This window comes from Meles meles, chromosome 5, assembly GCF_922984935.1.
Source record: "Meles meles chromosome 5, mMelMel3.1 paternal haplotype, whole genome shotgun sequence".
NCBI classification, from domain to species: domain Eukaryota; kingdom Metazoa; phylum Chordata; class Mammalia; order Carnivora; family Mustelidae; genus Meles; species Meles meles.
In genome coordinates, this window is record NC_060070.1 from 1,922,738 (window position 1) to 1,947,505 (window position 24,768).

Below are 24,768 nucleotides of genomic sequence, written 5' to 3' on the forward strand. Positions count from 1 at the left end.
AGAGCAGCGCCGCGGGTGCCGTACCGACCCGCCCTGCTTGCGCCGCTCGCCCAGGGGACCACAGGTGCCTCTTCTGTGCATCAGCTCCAAGCTTGTCCACAAACACAAATACCCGTGGATCCCGGAAGAGAAAAACGTGACCCAGTCCAAGCAAGTACAGATGAGCCACACAAACATTCTGGCTTCCAGCTTTTTCTGTACTAACTGAGCTTTATCTAAAAGCAGTTGCGGGGCGTGTGGGTGGCTCAGTCAGCTGACCATCTGACTCATGACTCTGGTTCTGGTCCTGATCTCAGGGTCCTAGGATCGAGCCCTACATCAGGCTCCCTGCTTAGCCAGAGTCAATTTGGGATTCTCTCCCTCTGCTCTCTCCCTCACCACCCCCCAAAATAAATAAATATGTCTTAAAAATAAAAATAACAAAGGCAGTTCCGGGTGGGAGAGCTCAATGCTGCGTTCTTCACAGCATTTCGTAATACAGATTACACACTACCATTTGAACCAAACGAACAAAAACGATGTCATTTAGCTGAATGATAAAATATCTATACATATATACACGTCACATCAGTACACTACATTGCGATACGTGCGGGAAACACTTCTGCATGAATGTCAATGTATTTCTCTACCCTGTGGCTAAGTTAGAACAACAGCTTTAGCTTACTTAAGAAAGCTCTAAAAAGAAATATTTAGAGGTCTAACATGAAAATAAACTTAGTCTATTATTATTTTTAAAACCAAACAAATGTTCTTCCTCTTACAGATGGATTTCTCACATGTACTGTTAAATTTAAAGATACTTTTCTAGAAACTGTTCATACACACAAACTTGCTTCTACTAAATTTGTCCTAAGAGTATATTTCAGTGTGTCATTTTTAGTATTTTATAAAGTTATTTTAGAAAAAAAATTTTAAAAATGGACCATTTAAACTCCTTCAACTCTCCACATTCACCTATTTTAGATTTTGTTTTTCAATATTCATTTCTGTCCATGTGAACTCTATTTTTATGCATACATATGCCTATCCTGTGACCTTAAGGTTCTGGTTTTTTAAATGTCATCTTATAAGAATAACTTTTTAAAAAAAATAAATGGCCTAAAAGAAGACTGTCGGCCAACAGAAAGGATACTTCAGTAAAATTCGTTGCAAGTACAAACATCTGAAGCCAAAACAATGTTTACTGATAGCATTTCTCACCTGGGCTTAGCTCTACTAAGTAGGGCAGCTTCTCGGGCGGAAGTGCAGAGCCGTAGCCCGACCCCTCCACTTTCTCCTTGCCCTTCGCCGGCTTCCCATCGACGTGTTTCTTCGTTTTCTTTGGGATATAGTCTGGTGGCCTCCTCTTCAACTGAAAGACTAAAACCCCTAGAACAGTGCACATGGTCAATCATCAAGCAGACTCAAATCAGCATACAAGGCCAAACGACTCACCGTCAACTCTTCTAAGATCTACCAAGAATATGTAATTTAACATCTCCCAAGGAGTGACTGAGTGAAGGCTTACCCAATTTATACTTCTACTCAGTAGAGAAAATTTTAGTCACTCGTGTTCTGAAAAAGTCTACCAGCAATTTCCAAAAATTATTTCAAATCAACTACCTTGATTACAAGCACATTACGTGCTTGAGAACGATGCAGCAGCAGTTTAAGACCCAAAGAATGTTCATACTGGTAAGTAGTGCTGTGATCAGTTAGCGCACACACACGCAGCACACACAAATGCATCTATACAAATGTATTTTCAGTTCATCTGATTCTTATTTAACCCAACTGAAATAACTCAGAATTCAAAGCAACTCGACTTCATGATACAATTCAACTTCTACACTGTCTAGAAAGAGGTAAACTAAGCGAGTGCGCTTTAAACTACCAGTCGACACTACTGACCGGACGAACAGGCAATCAGTGTACGTCTGCACGCGGCCAAGGCCTCTGCTCAAGGCCAGCCAGCTTACAGAGTGAGCCCGAAAGCAAGATTTCGTCAGAAACCCGGCTTTCAACCTTCGCTGCTCTGAAATAATTAGGGGAACCTATCTGAATGGTGAAAAGTCCGGACTTCTCATTGGAAATGACTAAATTCCTGGACAGTCTCTAAGGCGACGGGTCGCCACGCCCATCAAAAGCACTCAGGTGGACAGGCCCCCCGCTGCTGACCCACACAGGGACTCACACAAGCTGTCCCGGTGTAGAAGAGAAGCTTGTCCCAAGGAACGGACGGGAGTGTGGCCTCAGGACAAGGGCTCACAGAGGAACCATCCAGCAAGTCTAGGAAGGAGCTACAAAACCACACACACACGCGCGCATGCGCCCCGAATCCGCAGGTGGACAACTACCAGGTGCAGCAGAGAGTGAGCGTGTCATGCAAACAATCTTTAACAAACCAAACTACCCTTTACCTTTGTCACTTGGCCATTCCCTGAAGATCTGTAAAGGACACTCATCGTCATCAAGGATAATTTCTTTAGCACCTTTTTCATCAGAATGCTGGGCTCCAGGAGGAAGCATAACCTGAAAGGGAAAAATAATGAACTGTGCTATGCCTAAAAATGAAATTACCAGGATTTACAAACCAGAATTTATTGTAAATAGAGATCATGGTAGAATTAAACTGATCCAACACAAGACAATTCCCCAACTATCAACGGAAGGACAACAGTTTCCAAAAAAAAGCTCAGCCAGCTTACTGGGCCCTTTTCATCTACTTGCCCCTCTGGCCCCCAGAAAGAACTAGTGCAATAACTTTGTTTGTGTGGTTTTTAACAAACGCTTCTGGGGAAGGGTGGTACATAATGGTCAAACTGGGAGTAAGTTCTAAAGGAAAGATCACTCCACTACTGCTCAGCCTCTGGTCCCTAACCCACGTCTGCGTCATCAAGTAACTGCTGCATGGTCTCGTCTACTGTGAGATCGCTCAAGACAAGCGGCACCTGACAAGGAAACAGCACAGCATTCTTTTTCTTACTGAGAATGTGTCTTTAGGATGAAATCTTAATCAGACCATTTAGCTATACCACTGGGCTATTCATTCAACAAATGTTTTTAAGCACCTGTTTTAAAAGACTACATTCAGAGACACTCTTAAAATTCATAATGCTGTATTAATTTTTATGTTTTTATGGTAGTCAACAGTTTTCCTCAGGGTCTGAGAAAGCCCCCAGTAATACAGAGGAAAGATCTAGGAGACGGCAGCCCAATAATCTCCCGCACGGCCTGGACGTCTGCCCTCCTTCATTCTCCTTTGGTGTTAAAGCAAACCAAAACACAATTACAGGGACTCAGGGAAGAAGCCAAGCCACTGGCACGTGAACATTATTCCCAGCCTACAGTACTGTAATAACGTTACCTACCACCCAAATACATCACCCAAATACACCTATACCAAATGGGTCAGACTCTTTAGAGAACCCTGTAATTTCTCTCCGCACTGCTTCCAAACTACGCGAAAAAGACAAATGTATTATAACACACTGTCTTGCCAAAGTAATTAATCTTCCTTGTACTGTTTTGTATTGAATTTAGCATCTTGGGCTTAGAACACACATAGTTCAGAGCCTGATCTTCATTCCTCTCGTGTCCCGATCTTTGTCAGGCGCCCTGGCAGACCCCAGACACGCCCAACTACTCAGAGCTCTCAGATTAAGCTGTGAGTTCCACATGTCCATGCTCTCTGGAGCCTAAAAGGCTCGTTTCCCAGCGTCCGTGTCTGGCTCAGGTACAACTCCTCCAGGAAGCCCTCCCTGACCATCACTCTCATTCCAGGGCTCCCTGATTTGTAATTCTCACGCTTGGCTTTTCTGTCTCCCTTTAGTGTAAGTTCTTTTAGAGATAGCTCTTGCTTTCATGTCCCCACAGAGTACCTAACGAGTAAAAGGAACTTAAATATTTATTGAATAAAAGCTAAAACAACATGAGTGAATACGGAAGCACTACCTATTAAATAACTGATAAGATGGCAAACCAAGAGAAGAAAGAATATCTAATTCAAGATTAAAACAATAATCAACTCCTGATTTGCACTCCCTAAGCTTATGAAGTAGAATTTACAAAGACATAATAGAGCAGAAAAACTAGAGCAGGAGACCCTCAAAGGAAAACATCAAATGACCTCAAGAAGGCCTGTTACTACTGCCCAAAGCAGGCTTTTGTAACTTCAGGACCCTGATTTAAGGTGCCCTTTCACATCTGCCTGTCATCAGTAAATGTATGGAAGAAATTAATGGAAGGAAAAAACGATCAAGTTCACGACCACATATTGTGCAAATGCAACTTCATGTGGAACTGAGTCTAACTTACTAGAGTCACATGTGCTCACACAAAAACACTCCCTTGTAAACACCTGCAACCCCAGGTCTCGGGTGCAAGGTTGGGCGCCGGTAGTGCAGTTCCTGCCCCAGGTGCCCACAGACCAGCGGGGTGCAGCTGGGAGAGGGTCTGGTCTCTGCTCCGCAAGGCAGGCCCTACGCACACTGGTTTCTGACCAGGAACACTTTCCACAGCCACGACTAACCACAGCCACGTGGAACAGGCATCCAAACCCACCCCTCTCCATGGGCTCAGTCACTCCAGAGGCGGAAGTGTACTTCCCAGATAGACAGGGATGCTCGCTGAGGATTCCTCCGGAACGGGAAAGCGGCAATCTACCAAACCCAGCATTACAACACGGTTCTCCTCGACTTTGAACTTAACCGCCAGGAGGAAATGCACCAGAAGGGCCTGGGTCTGAAGTGTCTCCCCTTCAGAGGCAAGGCCTGATTACCTTCATTACCTGCTCTCCCAAGTAGGGCAGAATATCGGTTCAGGATACTGTTACCTTTTCTAGGAACCCACTGAACCATGATCCCATGAATCCCGTATAGGATTTCTCTAGAAATCCCATACAAAATGTATCTTTTATTTCTGGAGGCATCGCTTTCCCTTCTAATTTATCAATCCCACTTCTTACTCTCTTCTAGTGAGCCCAAAGGAAATGAAAGAGCGTATCAAAAAACAAACACTCGTGATCACTTATCTTTCCCCACCCCACAAAGAAACGAGCTTTGGGTTTTAGGGGCTTTTTGGTTCCAATACAGGCTCACTGTAAAAAACTGCAATAGAGAAAAGCATAAGGAGGGGCCCCTGAGTGGCTCAGTGGGTTAAGCATCTGCCTTTGGCTCAGGTCATGATCTCAGGGTCTTCGGACCGAGCCGCACATCGGGCTCTCTGCTCAGCGGGGAGCCTGCTTCTCCCTCTACCTGCTTCTCTGCATACTTGTGATCTCTCTGTCAAATGAATAAATAAAACCTTAAACCAAAAAAAAAAAAAAAAAAAAAAAAGAGAGAGAGAGAGACAAAGAGAGAAGCATAAGGAAGGGATAAAAACCCAAAAAAGACCAAAATCCACTATGCGATGACTGTTTTCGCAATCATGCGTTCAGTAATGATCTTTCTGCATCTATCCATGGCACATAAGAATGACACCTGTATTTCCAAGTCTTCTGTTCTTCCTCCCTTCAGGCATGTAACTGGTAACCTGCTGTGCACGCTTCTCTATGGCCACATATGCAGAGACACAGACTTGTGTTGTTCCGTTTTATTTTATGGCATCTGTTTTCCTAAAAACGGGGTTATTTTATAAAATACGCACGTAGACCTAATTCATAAAGTTTCATAGCAACAGGTCTCCAATGGCATCGCATTCCTTTAGCGACGGGTGCTTAGTTTTGCTTATTTATCCCTGTGACACACAGGGCTGAAGCAGCGTCCTCAAGGGCCACACCCCGGAGGGACCGGCCATGTTTCAGACAGCATGACTTCTACCATGTCCTTTACAGACACAGACTTCAGACGCAAGCACTCTCCCCACTGTGCAGAGGGTGCTATGTGGGGTGACCGCACAGACACCTTCCAGACTCTCCTTCTCCGTCGCCCTCAGGATGATCTCTGCGCTAGACTCTATTAGGGAGCCTGTGCCTTTCCACTTCTTGGCTGGAGGATGTCCTCCGCTACCTTTCTGAGAAAGGCTGGAGGGGTGGTAGATTTTGCCTTGAATGTTCTGAAATGTCTTTGTTCATCCATCTAGCACGCGGCAGTCTGGACCAGAGAGCAGCCCGCTGAGAGTCAGAAAGCGCCATGCCACGTCACGTGTTCTAGACTCCATGGTGCTGACGCAGTGACCAGCACCGGTCTTGCCCCCGACCTTTTACATGTGGCTACGGTCTTTTCTTTGGAATCATTATTCTCTTTTCTTTAGTTTTCTGCAACTTCAAAATAATACACCTTAGTGTGGCTCTTTTTTGAAGTAACTGTACCGTTATTCAGCAGGCCCTCTCTGAGCTCAAAACTCAAACCCTCCAGTTCTGGGAGCCATTCCAGGACATTTCCTTGGTAACTTCCATCTCTTCACGTCCTCTTGCTTTCTCCCTCTGGCCTTCCTTTAGCTAAGTGCCAGGCAGTCTACAAGATGACCTTTCTGATCGTTTCTCCCTGTCCTACACGTGGGCAGATACCTTGAACTTCCACCCCCTCCACTGGCATTTCTCCTATCCCTTTTTTACTTATATTTTAAAGTTCCCGGTCTCCTTCTCCGAGTGTCCCTCGTGACAGCACTGTGGTCCTCTCCCTTGGACCCAAGGCCTTCCTTCTCCCTGAGTCACAGTTTTTCTGAACACTTCGTCTGCTTTCTGCCCTGTCTCCTCCATGAAATACGACCAGATTCTTTCACCTGTTTGTGTCGGTCTTTCATTTTAAAGGGGTTTCCACTAAGTGCGGAAGCTTGCCGTCTGCTCGCATTTGCCTGTGAGGCACAGGGACGCTCCAGGCGCAGGGCAGGATGACCGTCGGGAGCCCTCTGAGCGACGTTCCTGGGCTGGCCTCCCGCAGGCGAGCGTCCATACAGACCGTCCACGTGCGGCCGGAGGGTGCCTTCTGGGAGAAAGCCTCCGATCTGCTGGCTGTCGGGCCCGGGCAGGGCTTCCACCTCGGCCTCCCACCTTCAGGGAAGACCCTGGCCGTACCCTGCAAGGCCGGTCACCGCCCAGTGCAAGGCCTCCTTCCCCGTCTCGTCTCCTCTAGCAAGCCTTCAGATGGAGAGACGGCAGGGAGCGGGGGACGGGAGGCGAGCTGGTGTGGTCTACCGCTTCCTGTGAAAGCTCCCAACCCCGTTTCATTTTTGCCCCTCGTCAGTGCTGAGTAAGCACTCCAGCCCCGCATGCCCAAGTCCGGTGCCGTCTGCTGCGTTCTCTCGGCAGCTTTCCTGGGGCCCAACCAGTCGGACACCAGTCTTTACTTCTGCAGAATGTCATTCCCAACTCTGATCTTTTGCCGTCTCTCCTTTCTCTTTGTTCTTGTGCATTTATACAATTATCTTATTTCTTTATTGTCATTTCAATGGGAAAAATGTTTTGTTTTCAGCTAACAACAGAGCTATATTCATAAAATTACAGATCTACCAGTCTTTCCAACTGAATATAACTTCTTAGCTTTTCAGCAGAAAGATAAAAGCCATAAAACTCAACAAGCCCTTTTATTTAATTTCATCCATAGCTAACAAAAGAGGCCTCAGACATCTACACTGAACGCTACAAGATACTCCTGGGGCTCAAAGACGGCACCAACAAAGGGGCGCCCTGTGCTCACAGCCTGGCAGACGGGACACTTGAGGGTGGCCGTCTCTCTGACTCATCTACAGAACCCAGGCAAACCCCGTCACAATTCCAGCAGCTTCTGCGTACGAACTGATGAGCTGATTCTGAAATTTATTGAGAAACACAAATGACCTAGAAAAACTGAAGCAACTTTTAAAAGCAAAAATAAAACAAAAAAACAAAATTGGGACTTACTTTATACAGTAAAACTTTAGGATTTATTACAAAGCTACAGTAATCAGTACAGCTTGATGCTAACAAAAAGATGAAAGATGAGCAGATTAACAGAACAGATGCCAGAACTCGAACCATAGATAAATATATATAATTACTTGTATGTATAAATATACAATACATATAAATATATGAAATAAATTATATACCTATACATCATGTATATAAAATGTATATAATCCTATCTACAAATATGTATAATTACTATTCTATATTATATCCATAAATATAAATAAATACAGATCCAACTGATTTTCAACAAAGGTGTCAAAGCACTCCAGAGGAGAAAAGAAAGTCTTTTTAACCAACTGTGCTGGTCAACTGGGAAAAAATGAACATCTACCCTAACCACACACTGTACCCAAATGTTAACTTGAAATGGACATACAGACCTAACGTAAAAACTAAAGCTATAAAACACAGGAGAGGGGCACCTGGGTGGCTCAGTGAGTTAAAGCCTCTGCCTTCGGCTCAGGTCATGATCCCAGGGTCCTGGGATCGAGCCCCGCGTCAGGGTCTCTGCTCAACGGGGAGCCTGCTTCCCTCTCTCTCTCTCTGCCTGCCTCTCTGCCTACTTGTGATCTCTCTCTGTCAAATAAATAAATAAAATCTTAAAAAACAAAACACAGGAGCAAGGGCACCTGGGTGGTCAGTTAAGCGTCGGACTTCCGCTCATCCAGCTTCTGTCCTGGGACAGGCATCATCCAGCACCGGGCTCCCTGCTCGGCAGGGAATCTGCTTCTTCCTCTTCCTTTGCCCCTCCCTTCTGCTCCTGCTCTCTCTCTCTCAAATAAATAAATAAAATCTTTAAAAAAATAATATTAAGACACAGGAGGAAAGTATTTTTAACCTCAGAAAAGGCCAATTCTTTCATAGAACACAGGAACAACAGAATGCTTTAAAAAAAAAAAAAGGTTGACTTAGCCAAAAGTAAAAAAAAACTCTGGTTTTTTTAAAGGGCATCTTTAAAAAATGAAAGGCAAATCAAGTCCCAGACAGGGAAAAAATATTCACAACAAATATATCATACAAAGGGCTTAACATATATGTATCTCAAGAGGGTAACTAAATAATTTTTTTAAAGATTTTATTTATTGAGAGAGAGAGTATGAGCAGGGAGTAGCCCATGTGAATCCCAGGACCCTGGGGTCATGACCTGAGCGGAAGGCAGATGCGTAACCAACTGAGCCCCCCAGGAGCCCTAAAAATGTTTTCCACAATGAGAGAGCACTATAACCTATCAGAACGGCCGGTCTGTAAACTATGTAACATCCAATACAGGCTTCTGGTGCACATGGCACACGATACAACCAGCTTGCAGATACAACCAGCTTGCAGTACGGGTTCAAAGTTTGTGTAAGAAGTTACACAAACACCTCACTCAAGAAAAAAGTCTGTCCGTGAGAAGACCTGCACACATATACTCACAGTGGCTTTACTCTAACAGCCCCAAACTGGAAACTAGGAACAACACAAATGTCCATCAACAGGTAAGCAGATGAACGAACCTGGAAATACCCATACAATGAACTACGACTCAGCACGGGTCCACGCAAGCACACTCGAAACCATTACACCGAGCACAAGAAAGCAGGCAGCAAGAGGACACACTATATGCTACTTCCATAAAAACTCTACAAAATGTAAGTACTTCCGACGGACAGCAAACCAGGGGCGGCCTGGGGAAGGGAGAGGAGGAAGGGATGAATGACACAGAGGCACACAGAGATTTCTGGGGGACACGAGATGGCCCTCCACACTGGTTCACCAGTCCCAGTGGGGGCGCAGAGGGCAAGTCCGTGCCATTCCCCGCACGGCAAGCATTCCTCCATAATCTGGGGGGGGGGGGGGACGGCAGGGGGACTGAAACGACGAACTACACTCTTTTATGACTTAGTCGTCGACTGCTAAGAGGAGGAAAGGCAGACATCTCTAGGAAAACCCCAGTCCCAATGCGACTTAACAGGAAAACCCTGGTGATGAAGTCAGTACACACTCATCACTGCCTTTCCGGTTAAAAACTGTCCAAGCAGTCTGTCTCAGAGAGAAAACCTGCTTGGTTTTGCTTAACGTGACCCACTCAGTTCTGAGGAATAAGAGCTCACTGTCCCTGTGAGAGCGGGTGAAGATGCACGGCCTTCATCTGCACGAAAGGACGGTGAGGACTCACGGCAGGCGCCCAGTGCCCACCAGCACAGCAACCAGGGTGTTCGCTCAGAAGGAATCTTCATGCTGCGATCTTAGTCGACCATTAGAAAAACCCTTAGCTATATTAAGTTACCTGCATACGCCAAACAAGAACTAAAACGGTATCTATCTATCTATCTATAGATAAAGATTATCCTTTGGTATTAGAACTACGGGTGATTTTTATTCTCAAGTCACCTTTCTATACTTTCTTCTTTCCCTTATATTTATTACTTTTGTAACAGAAGGGAGAATGTTAGTTTTCTATACGTATTTAAGACAGGGTTTCCGATGCGGGGCTCGATCCCAGGACCCTCTGCTTGGCGGGGAGCCTGCTTCCTCCTCTCTCTCTCTGCCTGCCTCTCTCCCTACTTGTGATCTCTATCTGTCAAATAAAGAAATAAAATCTTTAAAAAAAAAAAAAAAGACAGGGTTTCCATTCGTTACTCATAAATGACGCCACGCAGAGAGAACAAGCCCACCTTTAATGTCACCTACAGACTACGTTTCCACTGAAACGTGACTCGCGGCTTGCGAGACGCTGGTAAGCTCTGACCTGATAGTCACATACAGTTACCTACCCGGGCGATGCAGTAATCCTTTGGGTTTTCTCTCTCCAGACCGTATTTCTCTAAAGCTTCAGCCACAGCAAAGTCTGCAGGGTCTGTGGTAGATAGCAGGATTGTCTTGTACGGAATATTTGGTTTCAAACTATCTGCATAAATTCTCAATGTTCCACCTGAAAAAAACAGTTTGATATCTTTGAGCACGACTTTATTTTATTCCAGTAACAAAGATAGCTAACATTTATGATCACTTAAAAAAAGGGCACCCAAGTTCCAGGTGCAAGACGTACAAAGATGGAATCTGTGTAGTAATTCGATATCCGTGTCTGTGAGACAACACACAATGGCAGTCCCTTATTGATCTAACAACACTCTGCGACAGTCAACCACCCAGTATGAGGAAGACGGTTTCCGTCCTCTCTCCAAGCCCAAGCAGTTTTTGTGACGATGACCCGATGCCCACTGTGGGTCCAGGATGAGAACGGGAAGAAACGCCAGAGAGCGCTGATGGTGCTGCCCGTCAACACATTTAACCACACACAAACTCACACCGACCGCGCGCCCCCATGTTCCAAAGCCGAGGATACAGCGATGAACAGGTCAGCGGCGACGGCTTACCGTGCAGCTGTGGGGCGCAGGAGGAAAGCACGGACAAGTAAGCAAACAAGTAAGACAGTGGTACATGTGGCAGAAAACACAAGCAGGGCCGTGAGGAAGAAAATGACCAAGAGCTTCCTGAGCACCCGGAACTGTAAAGCCTTCTATGAAGACGAACAGCTGCCAGGAGCCAAGGGGCAGGTGCTAAAGCCTACAGCTGGCGTGGGTCTGGCTGGGCTCACCGGCCAGAGACGAAGCCCAGGTGAAAAGAGGGAAACGCAGTGAGACTGGCCAAGGCCAGGTCACGCGGGCCTTCCTCGCTCGTGATCACATGGGCCGAGGCCAGACCTTAGTGGAAGCGAGAGCCGCCGAGAGACTCTGGCTCCGTGTGCGCACACAGAAGAGCGAGGCCGCGCCCGCGTGTGAGGAGTGTGCAGATCGCCCCTCGTGCTCTCCTGGGGCAGGGGGCTCTGGGGGCTGCAGGCGGGATAGCAGCCCCACAGCGAGGCCAGTTCTGAAGCACGCATCCGACTCCACCGAGGCGCGTCCCACTGATTTAACCACCACTACGTCCAGATGCATGCGGGAACGGGCTTACTAGAAAGATGTGTACAAGACAATGAGTGAAAACAATCTTACAAGCTGAGGTAGCATCTCCGTGCGCTTCGATCAGACAACCACAGAGCAAACCAGACTACCTGTTCGGAAAGCGGAGGAGATGGCTCCAAAAAAGGCAAGTGGTCAGAAATTTAATTTTTCTAAGAAAATTTAGTATCCGCTAAAAGCCAAGACAAGTACTTGGCAATCCCAAAGTCACAGACCATAGAGGATGAAAGACTATTCAGTCTGAAAAAAGGTAGGGTCAGAGTTTACCAGAAAATCATTTAACAAGTCAGTAAGGTTCTTACAGACAGCGCGCCTCCAGCAGCAGCTCTTCTGAAGGACACATTCCGATGCGGCCGCTGTAAAATTCACACTCACGGACCAAACGAGCTCAGCTGTTGGGCAGAATGACTTCTAGCACCTGTCTGAATGTCCGGGATATCCACAGCTTGAGCTGGTTTTAGTCTGAGCGCGGAATCGAATTCAAAGGGCTTTCAGTTGACGAGCCTGACGCCGCAGTACCCTCCTCGCAGAGACAAACCCCCAGCCTGCTGCGCAAGGAGAGAGGGGCAGCTAACAATTCAAACGCCCTACTATGCACTGAGATCGATTTGCATGAACCTACGTGTCAGCTCTGAGACTAAGGCAGGGCTGCCACTCCACTCTGAAGACAAACGGCCGAGGCCTGCGGGTCTACGGGACCCCAACTGCGGGATCCCTGCCGCAGTGCTCTGCCGCCCCCCCAACTGCTCGTGAGGAAGCTGAGGCAGGAGAACAGACACCTAGAAGAGCTTCAGGATGCTGCCAACAACGCCTTGGTAAGAAATCCACAGCCCTAACTGGTGGCAAAACACTGTGCCACGAACCCATTAACTGACAGACACAGGGCACTTCGGGGCCAACGGCACTCTGAGGCATCACAAGCAAATATATCCAAGTATTGAAGAAGCTTCACGAAGTCCCGGGTCCAAGCTTCTTGCAAGCTGCGAGTCTGATCAGCTGTGTGGTGAGTCAAGTCATGAGAATTCAGGGAACCAATCCTCAGGCTAACCAGACACGAAAATAACAGACGGGGCGGCGAGTCTCGGGAGCCTTCCACGTGGCCGCGCCCCCATCTCTTCTACCAACCAAACAGCCGGGCTAGTAACTCTGACAGGTTATGGAAATATATTTTTAAGTCATTTATTAAAGAAACAAAACAGCTCAACTTAATGTATTCGACATCCTTAGTATTAACCATAAACAGCTATTTTGCTAATATTTAGTTTTTTAGGGTTTCCTGGGGCTCTATACAGAAAAATGTTCCTTCTGCTTCCAACTATCCCTTCAACCTCTACAACATCTTGGTAGATGTTCTGCTAGTTTTCCTAATTCTTTGGAGGTCTTGTTTTCCTCTTGTCTTTGCCTACTCCTCTTAGCGGGAGCCTTCCCTTAAAGTCTATTACCTGTGTACTTTCTACCAAGAAGAGTCCCACCGCATCCAGTGATGCTGCCCGACAACCACAGATCGCTCCCAAATCTCCCTCTCCAGAGACACTGCTGACCAGAAGCTGGTCTCCAGCCCCTCAGCCGGCAGCTCAGGACACGCCCCAGGTCCCACCAGCAGCTCCACGAAACCCGTCTTCCACTCCCAAACGTTCTCTCACTGCAGTCCATCAGCATCCATCTGACTGGAGACGGGTGTCGCAGTCTGGACCACGTCCTGGTAACCCCACCTCGCAGGGCCTCGGCTTCCGTGTGACCGGCCAGTGGCTGTGCTCAGGGACCCAACCCTCACGCGGGCAGCACGCGCTCACTTCCAGACGCAGCTCCGTGAGATCCATCCCCGACTCTGCTCCCATGGTAACCACTCCAGACCCGAAGCCAGGCTACGTTAAAAGCTTTCTGAATCCCCACCTTATAACCCTTCAGCAGCACACTAACAAATCACATCTAACTTCTCCATCCAATTTTCCCAAATTTTCCCCATAAACATGGTTCTCCGTGGGCACAGCCTGAAGTGACATGCAGAGTTTCCCGTAACGATACACATGTTACATCCTAATCCACATTAAAAGCACATTTCTTCTAAAGATATTTTATTAAGTTACTCACAAAAATGGATCCCCTCAGCGGGCTATGTTTCTCATGACTCACGCGTCCCTGAGCACACTTGGCTATTCCTCAAGGAATCACTGAAGAAATGATCATTTCGACCATGTCAAACTCCTTCCTAAGAGGATCCCTCTGGGTCTGTCAAGCGAAAGGTCCACGTACATTAGGCATCTCTGAGCACTCCTCTTCTTCCTTTCTTCCTCCTCTTTGTATTTTCTTTCCCTCCTCATTTTCTTTTTTTTGTCCTTAGGGCATATATTTCTAAGCCATTTTGAATCTTCCAGCCAACAGGACAGGACAGCTATAAACAGACCGTCGCCCGGAGCTCAAGAGTGACGGGTTACATTATCCACGAACTAGGAAGCAGCCCACTCTCCCCACTGCTCTGTGTCACTGACGCTGCAGCTCCCACGGAACGTGTAACTGAGACTCAGAAGAAGGCTGAGGACCCAAGTAAACACGTGACAAGAGCCGGTGTGGCTCCCCGTGGGGGACACATCCCTGACACAGTACCCGGTGTGAGTTCGGAAGACATGGAATCCCTGGCAGTCTCTGTCAAGGGACCGAGCACATCAGAGCCGTGGTCCACAGACAACCCCACGAAAGCAGACGATACAGGCTGAGAGAGAGACTCACACTGTTCACACGAACGTAATATGGACATCAACACAGCCCCCGTGGGTCTGCCCCGCCGTCACACGCGCAGACTGGATTACAGTTACAATCGTCATCTGGGTAGGGGTGGAAACCCTCTGACTTGGGCTTGGACTCCAGAGAAGGGGTCCGTCGTCGCAGAATCGCTGCAAGTCCCGACATTCAAAACCCTAAACCGAGTGAGTGAGCGAGCAGGCGCAGAGCGGACAACGGGCCACCAGCAGCTCCGTCTGCGAGCATACGGTCGGGGAGGACCGCAGGGCCGGTGCTCAGTCAGACACCCGCACAGAAGGCCGGATCGGGGGTACAGTCCTCACGTACACGGCTTCTTTCTGAAACTCAAAATGACTGTGCTGTCATTCTGTAACAACCAAAACTAACTGACAAGTTCCTAACAAATATTTTCTTTGCCGAAAGCAATTACAGGTTCATTACAAATAAAAGTTTTATGTCAAACAGCTAAATAGCTAAAAACATATACGCCAATTTACAGCTAAAATAGTAAAGTCGTCTGTTTCAACTCTCTGATGGGCTGGAGTCCTCTCTAGCAGATGCCCATAAGCAGAGGAGACGAGGTGAGGGAAACGTGTATGGAGCACGCTGCCGTCTCACTACAGGGGCTGACAGGGACAAAAGCTGAACTTCTCTACATGGATCTTGTTTTGCAGATATGACTTGGGAACTATTAAGTACATGAAATTTTTAAGAAACAAACCTCTAAAATCAAAAGCAAAACAAAACGAACAAAGCGAAGTACAAATCAGTATGAGTGTCTGACCCCACAGTGCACCTTAGCGGGCATACTCACAGACAAGTTTCCCAAAAAGCTTAAAATTTCTCCAGTATCACACTGTTGTTAATATTAGCATTATTTTTCTTTTGATATTACTCTTTATCATAAGGAAAAACAAATAATTACGTTATCAGTATTAGGTGCGAAGAATTTTTATCCGAAGAGAAAAGATACTCAGATCTTCTGAAATCAAAATAGTAAAAAAAAAACACAAAAAACAAAAACGCCAAGGTATTAAAAGTATTTCCTAGCTCATCCACCGAACAGGCGCACAAGCAAACACTAACCAGGAACAAGAAGCAGCCCTAGCAACCAAATATTTGTCTCCCGACAAAGGAAAGGAGCCTTTGGAGAGACAGCAGCGTCCTAGCCGGGGGCAAGAAAGGCACTGGGTGGGTGCAACAGGTGTCCTGTCACACAGGGAGACCGAGAGCACTGCGGACACGTGGAAGCCTGAGGTGCCCACGGAGGACACCCGCGCTGTCTCAAAGTGACAGCTCAAGAATCAGGAGGACAGTAACGGCAACAGATGGAAAAGTACTGCCAAGTTGTAGCTCTACGAGTTCCTGGAAACATTCCACAGACACTGCTCACCTGTGCTCACCTGTGGACGGTAACAGAACCCTAAAGCTGCATGTTACGTGACTAAGGAAAGAGACAGCAGGAGGAGAAACGGCCACCTGCAGGATGCTGTCAGCAGACTCTACAAGACCAACAAGCGCCCAGTGATGCACCCTGGAGGGGAGCTAAGAGACAGGACCGGAACCCGGAGTGACAGACATGCCAAGCAGGGGCCCCATGCAGGTTCCATGCAGCCCCTGACGTGACTGGACACTTCTCTGAGGCCATGGGCAGCACGTGACCAGTGACAGAACAGCAGATGGCACTAGGAATTAGCCTCAATTCTTTTGCACGTGACAGTGGGGCTGTGGTTTCTTCTGTTTTCATTTCCCAAGAATCCTCACCTCTAGGAAAACCGTGAAATGGAAGATGAAACACTGAGAAATTTGGCATTTGCTTCAAAACAGTCCAATTTAGGAAGAGGAACAACACATGCAGGAGCAGAGACGAGACACGCGTCATTAATTACAGGCGCTGGGAACTGTATCTACCTTCTCCTTTCGTAAGTATTTTCCAGAATTAAAAAATGAAAACAAAAGAAGAGCCACACTGGGGAAACTGTGCAACTAAACCTAAGTTTTAGGGAAGGGAACTCCTGTACTTCAAGCCACAGCCCAGCAAGGTGCAGGGCGCCGGCAGCGCGGACAGGCCCAGGGCCGCGGGGCCGGATCAGCAGCGCGGGGAAGCCCGCCGCAAGTACCTGAGTCCGGCCGCCCGTCTGAGCTCCGGAACTCCTGCATCCTCCTCTCCAGCTTCTGCTGCCGGCGACGCTTCATGACCACCTCCGGGTTCGAAATCGTTCGCGTAAAGCTGGTCTCAGGCATGTCTTTGTAAACCTCGGCAGCCAATCGGGAATTCTCACTGGAAGACAAGAGAGGCGCCGGCGGTTTTCTCAAAGCTGTGTTAGAAAGAGCTCTGCAGCCACACACACGCGCCCCTGGCGGACAGCCCTGGGGCTCGCTCTGTCCCGTGTGCCACGGGTGAGTGACGTGTGCTGACAGGTGCTGCGGGTACCAAACGAGGTTCCTCTCACTACAAGCAACTAAACTAAAGGGAAATTTATCATCAAGATCTCCCAATGAGTTTATGTGACTTAATTACTGTGGATTCACCAGTCAGCCTAAAAGAAAACCGTATTAATTACACATGTCAGGAATTTCCACCAGCGTTTTCCTAAAATAGACAAAATGAGCAATAAAACATTCCAACCATAAGAAATAAAGGAACAAATATACTTTTACTGAGTAAAACTCTCTTAAAATTACAGTAAATCCTGAGCTCAAATAGTATGGTTTTTTAACAGAATGATTTACCAACATTCACTTTCTTGAAGCTAAACTTTCAAAAGGAAAAGGAGTCGAATGACAAGGAGTCAACTGCAGAGAATGAGGAGTTGAAGACTGCAATTAAAGAAAGACCGATGACTAAATTTTGATAAATACACTTTAAAGGTGTCATTTTTAATCATAAAATACTTTAGTTAAAAACCAATCAAGGGGCGCCTGGGTGGCTCAGTGGGTTAAGCCGCGCTGCCTTCAGCTCAGGTCATGATCTCAGGGTCCTGGGATCGAGTCCCACATCGGGCGCTCTGCTCAGCAGAGAGCCTGCTTCCCTTCCTCTCTCTCTGCCTGCCTCTCTTGTGATTTCTGTCAAATAAATAAATAAAAAATCTTAAAAAAAAAACAAAAACAAAAAACAATCAAGCACGGGGGTGCCTGGGGGGGGCGCAGTTTAGTGAGCCTCGGACATCTGGTTTGGACTCAGGTCAGGATCTCTGGGTCCTGGGGCTCCAAGAGCAGACCTCACAGCAAGGAGTCTGTCTCTCTGCCCCTCCCCATGCTTTCTAACAGCAAAAAATCAAGCTTTGAATCAGCCCAACTGAATGATTTAACTCATTTTAAGTGACTAATTTTCTAAACACAGACAATATATCACCACGTAAACTGCACTGATAAATGGGACAAGTCACAGCTCACGTCTCAAAGGCTCCTTGTCTGTGGCATCCCTCCTGCACCACCACTGGACTTCCAGGAGCTCTTACCGCTTATGCTGGAGAGAACCTTACCACGTAACACTGTGCTCGTTACACAGACGTCACTGCCTGAACCCACTCTGATGTGATCCAAAATGGGCCCGAGTCCACTCTAAAGTAAATACCATTAACTAAGGAATGGTTAAGTGTCCTCAACAGGTACAGAACGCTGTTGCTAACAAACAGAACACAGACGGTCAGTGAGTGTATAAAAAGACATCTGCCTTGTTAATGACAAAATAAATGCGAGCTATGGGAGCTATTATGCACAGTTCCCAGGGCAGGAGGAAGCGGGCAGGCTCGTGGGCTCCGGAAGCCACTTCCAGGGGCAGCCTGGCGACGCGTGCGTCCTCAGGCTGCCCGAGCCGTGGTCCGGAGCGCTCCCAGAGCTGGAGAGTGAGGATGCCGGTAGTAGTAGTGCTTGTAATACCCAAACACTTGGGAACTACCTACAAGCACGCAAAAAGGAGCCAGTGAGATAAAATTTTTAAAAAACTGTGAGACCACGGTATAATCATCTAAATTACTTTATGCTTTTGTGACAATACATCCTTGTGAATGTATATATGCATTTATGGGGCATATTCCAGTGGAAAAATGTCATTTGGAAAGCTCTAGTTCTAAAAGCCCATAATTATATTTAAAAACTCTACAGAAACATATAAAGTATATATTTGTGTATGAAAATCAAACTACAGGGACGCATGGGCGGCTCCGTCAGCGAAGCGTCTGCCTTTGGCTCAGGTCATGATCTCTGGGTCCTGGGATCGAGCCCTGCATCAGGCTCTCTGCTCAGCAGGGAGCCTGCTTCCCTCTCTCTGTCTGCCGGCCTCTCTGCCTGCTTGTGCTCTCTCTCTCTGATGAATTAGTTAAAAAAAAATCTTAAACAGAAACTGTAACCAAAAAACCTACGGTTCTCTTTGGACTCCTGTGAGGACAGGTGACCCCTCTCTCTCTCTCTCTCTCTGACAAACCCACACGCTGACTTTCTACTGTGAACGCGGTCACCTCAGCACTGGAAGGACAGCGCGGACACCACGCTGCAGGCCCAGCCAGGCGACAAGGGGCCTCGGGGGCAGCGCACACCATGCCTCAGGCCTAACCAGCAGACTGACGCACGTGAAGACGGGCGGGACGAGGCCAAGCTCTCCCACCCAGGGGGAAGGTCAGCTTCCTCTGATGTCTTTTCTGTCATCATCAAGAGGCAGTGATTTCCCTTATTCCCACAGCCCTGAGGGCAGAAGCTCAAAGGCCTGTCGAGAGAAGTACAGCTAGGACGGGGCTGGTGTGACGGCGACGTAAGGAAGGGGAGCTGGCGGTGCTGGAGTCAAGCAGATGCGGCGCCTGAACCCCGGCGACGGTTCGGGCTGCTCCCGCTGCTCTCAGGGGAGCGGTCAGTGCAGGGAAGGGCCGCAGGACGGCACTGCTGCCTCAAGGACCGAAACACCAGAGACGAAAGGCCGGAGATGAAGACACTGACCTCAGTGGTCTGCTCCGAGAAAACCCCACTGCTCACCAGCGTGCTTCTCCGGGACTAGCAAACCCACGAGACAGGTGGGGTCGGCTCCGCCGTAACCCTTGCCTAGGTGAGACCCTCCCCCACACAAGAGCCAGAGGCGACCAAATGAACTTCCCAACTGATGTTCCCCCTCTTCACAGTTCCTCTGGTAATTTAACGAGCAAAAGGAAATAGAGGTATTTCCAGAATTACTTACATGTCATCCCCTTGGAAAGGCCTATCATCCTTATCAGATGCCTGTCTCACTGCCTCTTTTTCTCTCTTCTTTTTCTCCTTCTTTTCTTTCTTTGAGAGAGTTCTCTTGAAGTTCTGGATAACACCTTCTTTCTCCTGCTTTTCAGGTCCGTTGCTCTGAGCCTTCTGGTGGAAGCAGCATCGTTACTAGGGCGGCTGTTACACAGAGTCACAGAAAGGTCTTTACGGCCGCGCTAACCACGGGTCATGTGCTACCCCAACACCCAGCTACAGGAACGGGGAAAGGTCCGGGAGATGGGAATGTGCTTTACCTTGACTGGGCTAATGGTTACAGGCATTTTTTTAGCAAAGCTTAGTGAATTATACGTCCGAGATCCGTGTGTTTCACCGTGTGTATATTTTACCTCAATTCCAAACTAATATGTAAGCAAACAGAAAACCAAACCCACTGAGAAAACTAGGGTAGGAATCATGAAATCTGATTTTCAATTAATAAAAATCCAAATAATTTACATAAAGTTACTTTTAAAAAAGAAGCCCAGTCAAAATGCGGAAATAACTGGGGTGCTGGGTAGCTTAGTTGAGTGTGGCACTCTTTTTTTTTTTTTAAGATTTTTATTTATTTATTTGACAGAGACCACAAGTAGGCAGAGCGGCAGGCAGAGAGAGAGGAGGAAGCAGGCTCCCTGCTGAGCAGAGAGCCCAATGAGAGGTTCGATCCCAGGATCACGACCTGAGCCGAAAGCAGAGGCTTTAACCCACTCCCCGAGCGTGGCACTCCTGATTTCATTTCGGGTGATCGTCTTGGGGTTGTGGGATTGAGCCCCTGCACGGGACTCCGTGCCCTGTGCAGAATCTGTCTGTCCCTCTCCCTCCCCCTTTGCCTTTCCCCTTGCTCTAATAAATAAAATCTCAAAAAAAAAAAAAAAAAAAAGGAAGTAACTTTTTAAATCATTATCTACTTCATATTTAACTTCAAAACAAATGTTAAGCATACTGCAAGAAGCTGACTTTTTTAGAGCAAAATTATTAAGACTTCCAATTTCTTTCCGAGATCTAATTTATCTGCTTGTTAATTCTTAATTCACAACACGGCCTGCTAGCAGATGACACAGAGGGCTTCTTCTTTTTTTTTTTTTTTTGTATAATTAATAGGCTGGTAAAGAATCAAGAGAAGCACGAAAGAACGGTTACTGTATTGGGAAAGAAACTACCTTCTGTTTTATCTAAGTTAGCATTTCCATTTTCCTTGCTAGCCACTTCAGCATTGTCCTAACCCTCGTAAGAGCGCTCGCACGCACACAGAAGAGGATCTCTGGGCCAATGCAAGGCACATCAGCTGAAATCAGGGGGCAGGAATGAAATAAAACATGGACCAAAAGAAAAAAAAGAGAGAAAGATGTCCATTATTCCTGTCTATGAACTTGCTACAAATGCCAAGCCCCTGAAGCACACAACAAGCAGGGCCAAGAGCACATTCTGTGTATCTCAAACTCTTCAGCACAGAAATAAAGTGCTTCACCAACATCACTGAAATAAAGTGCCAAGTCTCTGTTTCCAGAGTGAACAATGGCACTCTCTCCCAATCAGTCGAGGAAAATGATTAAACAGAAGATTTTTTTCAAAATGTTCTTGACTTCTGCATCTGCTATCGCTTGTCAATACTGAATTCTAGTGTCAGGTGCCACTTGGTGTGACACAGAGACGACAGCTGGTTTCGAGTCTTGTCTGTGTTTCCTAGTGCTCCGCAGAACAGCAGCCCAGGAACCCCCGTCTCCCGAGCCCTGAGAGCGTTTCAGCATCACTGCATGACCTCAGCCCAGAAAGTCTGCTCATTTCTAATCTTACACAGGGTATGAAAAAGGTTGAAAATGTGCCCTATTAAGTTGTATCTGAAAAATCCACACATAATAGGTTATTAAAGTTCTATTTTCCCTTATGATTCTTATTAAAACATATTCTGATTTTCTAATTTGGTAAAACCTGGGGCTGATTACCTGATCATTCAATCTCTTGATAACAAAAGCTTCCATAATGCTTCTTTGCAAAAGTAAACAGCAATTTTGGGGATTATTTAGCGAAACAGAGGATGACACAGAGAGAAGTAGAAGTCCTTTCCATTTGTTTACTGGGAAAGGGGCAAAAAAGTCATTTAGGAAGAGCAGCAGCAGGACAGGTCAGTGGAGTCCTCTCATACCGTGAGTCCGTCATTCACCGCGGTCAGACCTGGACCCGGGATGCTGTCAGCATGGGACACAGCCAGCATGGAAAGGGACACAGCCAGCATGGAAAGGGACACAGCCAGCGTGGGACGCGGCCAGCATGGGACGCGGAGGGACCCTACCTTAGGAGGAAGGGCATCATTCTCATTCTTAAGAACGAATCTGCCCTCTCGATCATCTTTATTCCAATTCAACTGAACAACAAGAGGCTTCTCATCTATATCCAATCTTCTTTCTTCTTCAAATCATGAAATGAAACAAATTAAGTCATGGTTATTCAACGGCACCAGCTAATACAACATTCTCATATACGTTCATTACTATGCTAATCCCGGTCAGCATGTGTCGCTCAGCGCAGCGCAGCTACCTACAGCTACTACGGTTACTGTCCCCTGCGTCGACATGACGACAGGACGACTTTATCGGCACAAGTACTTGCTAACGTGCTGCTACCTGCTAGTTTCACTTACTCACGACTCTGCGGCCATTGTGATCTGCGCTACCATGTACCCAGTGCCAAACTGACCAGGACTACTGTCCTTCTGACACTTAGAATCCAACCGGGAAAATAGGAGAAACATACACAAACTAGGGGGAAAAAGTATATAAGGCTTTGATATCAGCCTAATTCCATAAATCAAATTATCTCATATATGCAACTGGAAAATAAGGAAACAATGTTAACATAACACAGGAGTTCGGCGGACCCGTGAGACTCCCCTCTCACACGAGTCTTAGTGACTGCTGTACTCTTCTTCCTACCCCTCGTCTCCCAAGCTCACCAGGTCCAGCCCTCACAAGCACCTCCCACCATGAAACCACCATCCCATGTCCTCGTCAGGGTGCAGTGCTACGGTTAGAATATTCCTTCCCACTTGCTAGGCATGTACTGGTCAGGACGGTGACGGAGTGGGCATCCTGAGGGCCCGGCACTCCTTGGCTGCTTTGTAGAAGCCTATAGCTGGCAAAGAACATCCACATAACTGTAGAATGTCCACACTGAGGGCGGCAAACACAGGAGGTGGAGGCCAGCTGGAGAACCACCACGGTAAAGGAAGCAGGAATAAACGGGACAAATTTAAAGGATAAAAAGACTTATGCAGGTTTTTAGTGAATACTGTTCATAAACAGCAAAGTTAATTATAAGAATACAGAAATAACAAATTCTAATTTATTATTTCATGAACTGAAAATATGAGAAATGAAAGAGCAATCAATTAGGGAACGGATGAAGTTTGAAATTCCTGCTACAAACCAAAATTACCAAGTTCTTCTTGTTGCAAAATTTGTACTAGATCAAAATCCTTCACAGTGTATTTTTAGAGAAATAACTTTGAGAACAACTAAGCTGAAATTGTAACAGTAAAATAAAACCAAGGGTGAGGTATTCTAAAGCACAGGAGCCTACTTATTAAGTGTAAACGCAGTCAGGGTCCTACCGCAACTTTATAACTTTAAAATCTCTTTCTGCCTTAGTGGGTCTCACACTGTTGTTTTTAATGGCAGAACCGTGTTTATTTTCCCCGTTGATTTCACATAAGGAATCCTGAAACACAGAAAGGAGAGGAGTGGAGTCTCGCAGGCAGCAGGGTGCAGCTCGGGGCTCGGCTTCCGCACGCTGGACCTTCAGTTCGCAGGCACGAGGCGAGCGGCCCTCTGAAACATCAGGGAACCCAGCTGGCGGACGCTGCAGGCACTACTGGCCGCAGGCAGCCTCTCGTCCGCACCGGACTGCCGCGTCCCCTCTGCTAGCGCCACGGCAGGGTCAAAGCAGGAGTTCCGTGGTGCTGGACCAAACCAGCAGCGCTGCCCCAGACCCACATGGACAGGAAATGAGGACACACAAACCCACCAGGGATGAAAATTTTAGTCTTCCCTGTATTTTACGTGCACAATTTTTTCAAACATCTATCTAGTTGTTAGAGTATACTTATTAACTTGTCTGAACGGAACTACTCAGTAAAATTAAATGTTAAGTATTTCCTTTGACCCACAGGCGCCACTGAAAATCACTGACACCCCACGGGCTCCCTGATCTGGAAACTGAGAACACGTGCACGAGGGCTCTCCCTGCACAGGAGGCACGGGTGCAGGCCGCTGTGATGAGCACCACATGTGCAGGGACAGAGTCAGCCTGTCCCAGCCGCTCACCTCCGGACGTGGGCGGCTTCCCTGCCTTCTCCAGAAACCTTTATTGGGCATTCATCCCCTTACAGGTAAGACAGTTTACTTTTTAATTAGAGGAAATTTAAAAGAAACTTCATCAAAATCATTCTATTTTTAGATCTCAAATTTCAATCTTACGTATTATCCCAAACACTTCATTTGGTGGCTTTTAAATGACCAAAAAAACACAAAAAGGTCTGAAAGTGAGAGGTATTTTCTTCTCGATAACCTGGTTGTAAGGAGTCTGAGGTAAAGGAAAAACTCAACCTCAGAAAACCCATCCAGAGTGACGTACCCTCTGTTGTGGGATCTAGCTTTGGCATCTGCGTGTGGGACGCCCCCATGACCTGACCAGAGCAGTGAGCGAGCCTGGCCCACCTGACATCCTCCTGGAGAAAAGAGTGTGCAGTCATACCCAAATTCTGCACAGTACAAAAGTGTTCCCCGAATTCCACACGTACACAGAAAACTTTAATCTTGAAGTTGAGACAAATTATGTTCAAAGAGGGCTCGGGGATGGAATTGAACAGGTACCACATTCCGGTCTCGACGGAACGTAATCTTTCATGTGCTCATTGAGAGCTGCATTTTTTATTGGTGACTCAATACTTCCGAAGGACTCATAAAAATTTTAGAAATTTTCACATTTCTAATCAGT

At 46.9% G+C, this 24,768-nt stretch overlaps 1 protein-coding gene across 19 annotated transcripts in view; it reads right to left on the reverse strand.

Moving 5' to 3' along the window:
- AFDN (afadin, adherens junction formation factor) overlaps window positions 1-24,768 on the reverse strand; it is a 134,490-nt gene that overhangs the window by 73,441 nt on the left and 36,281 nt on the right. For 12 of the 19 annotated variants that reach the window (XM_046006875.1, XM_046006877.1, XM_046006874.1 and 9 more), the window contains exons 3-8: window positions 22,067-22,182; window positions 19,724-19,887; window positions 16,677-16,837; window positions 10,630-10,787; window positions 2,403-2,514; window positions 1,204-1,371 (exon numbers count right to left, since the gene is read on the reverse strand). In XM_046006875.1, coding sequence (XP_045862831.1) covers window positions 1,204-1,371; window positions 2,403-2,514; window positions 10,630-10,787; window positions 16,677-16,837; window positions 19,724-19,887; window positions 22,067-22,182 — 879 coding nt within the window. The remainder of the gene's footprint in view (window positions 1-1,203; window positions 1,372-2,402; window positions 2,515-10,629; window positions 10,788-16,676; window positions 16,838-19,723; window positions 19,888-22,066; window positions 22,183-24,768) is intronic. The other 7 variants (XM_046006886.1, XM_046006872.1, XM_046006884.1 and 4 more) reach the window with 3 other exon arrangements.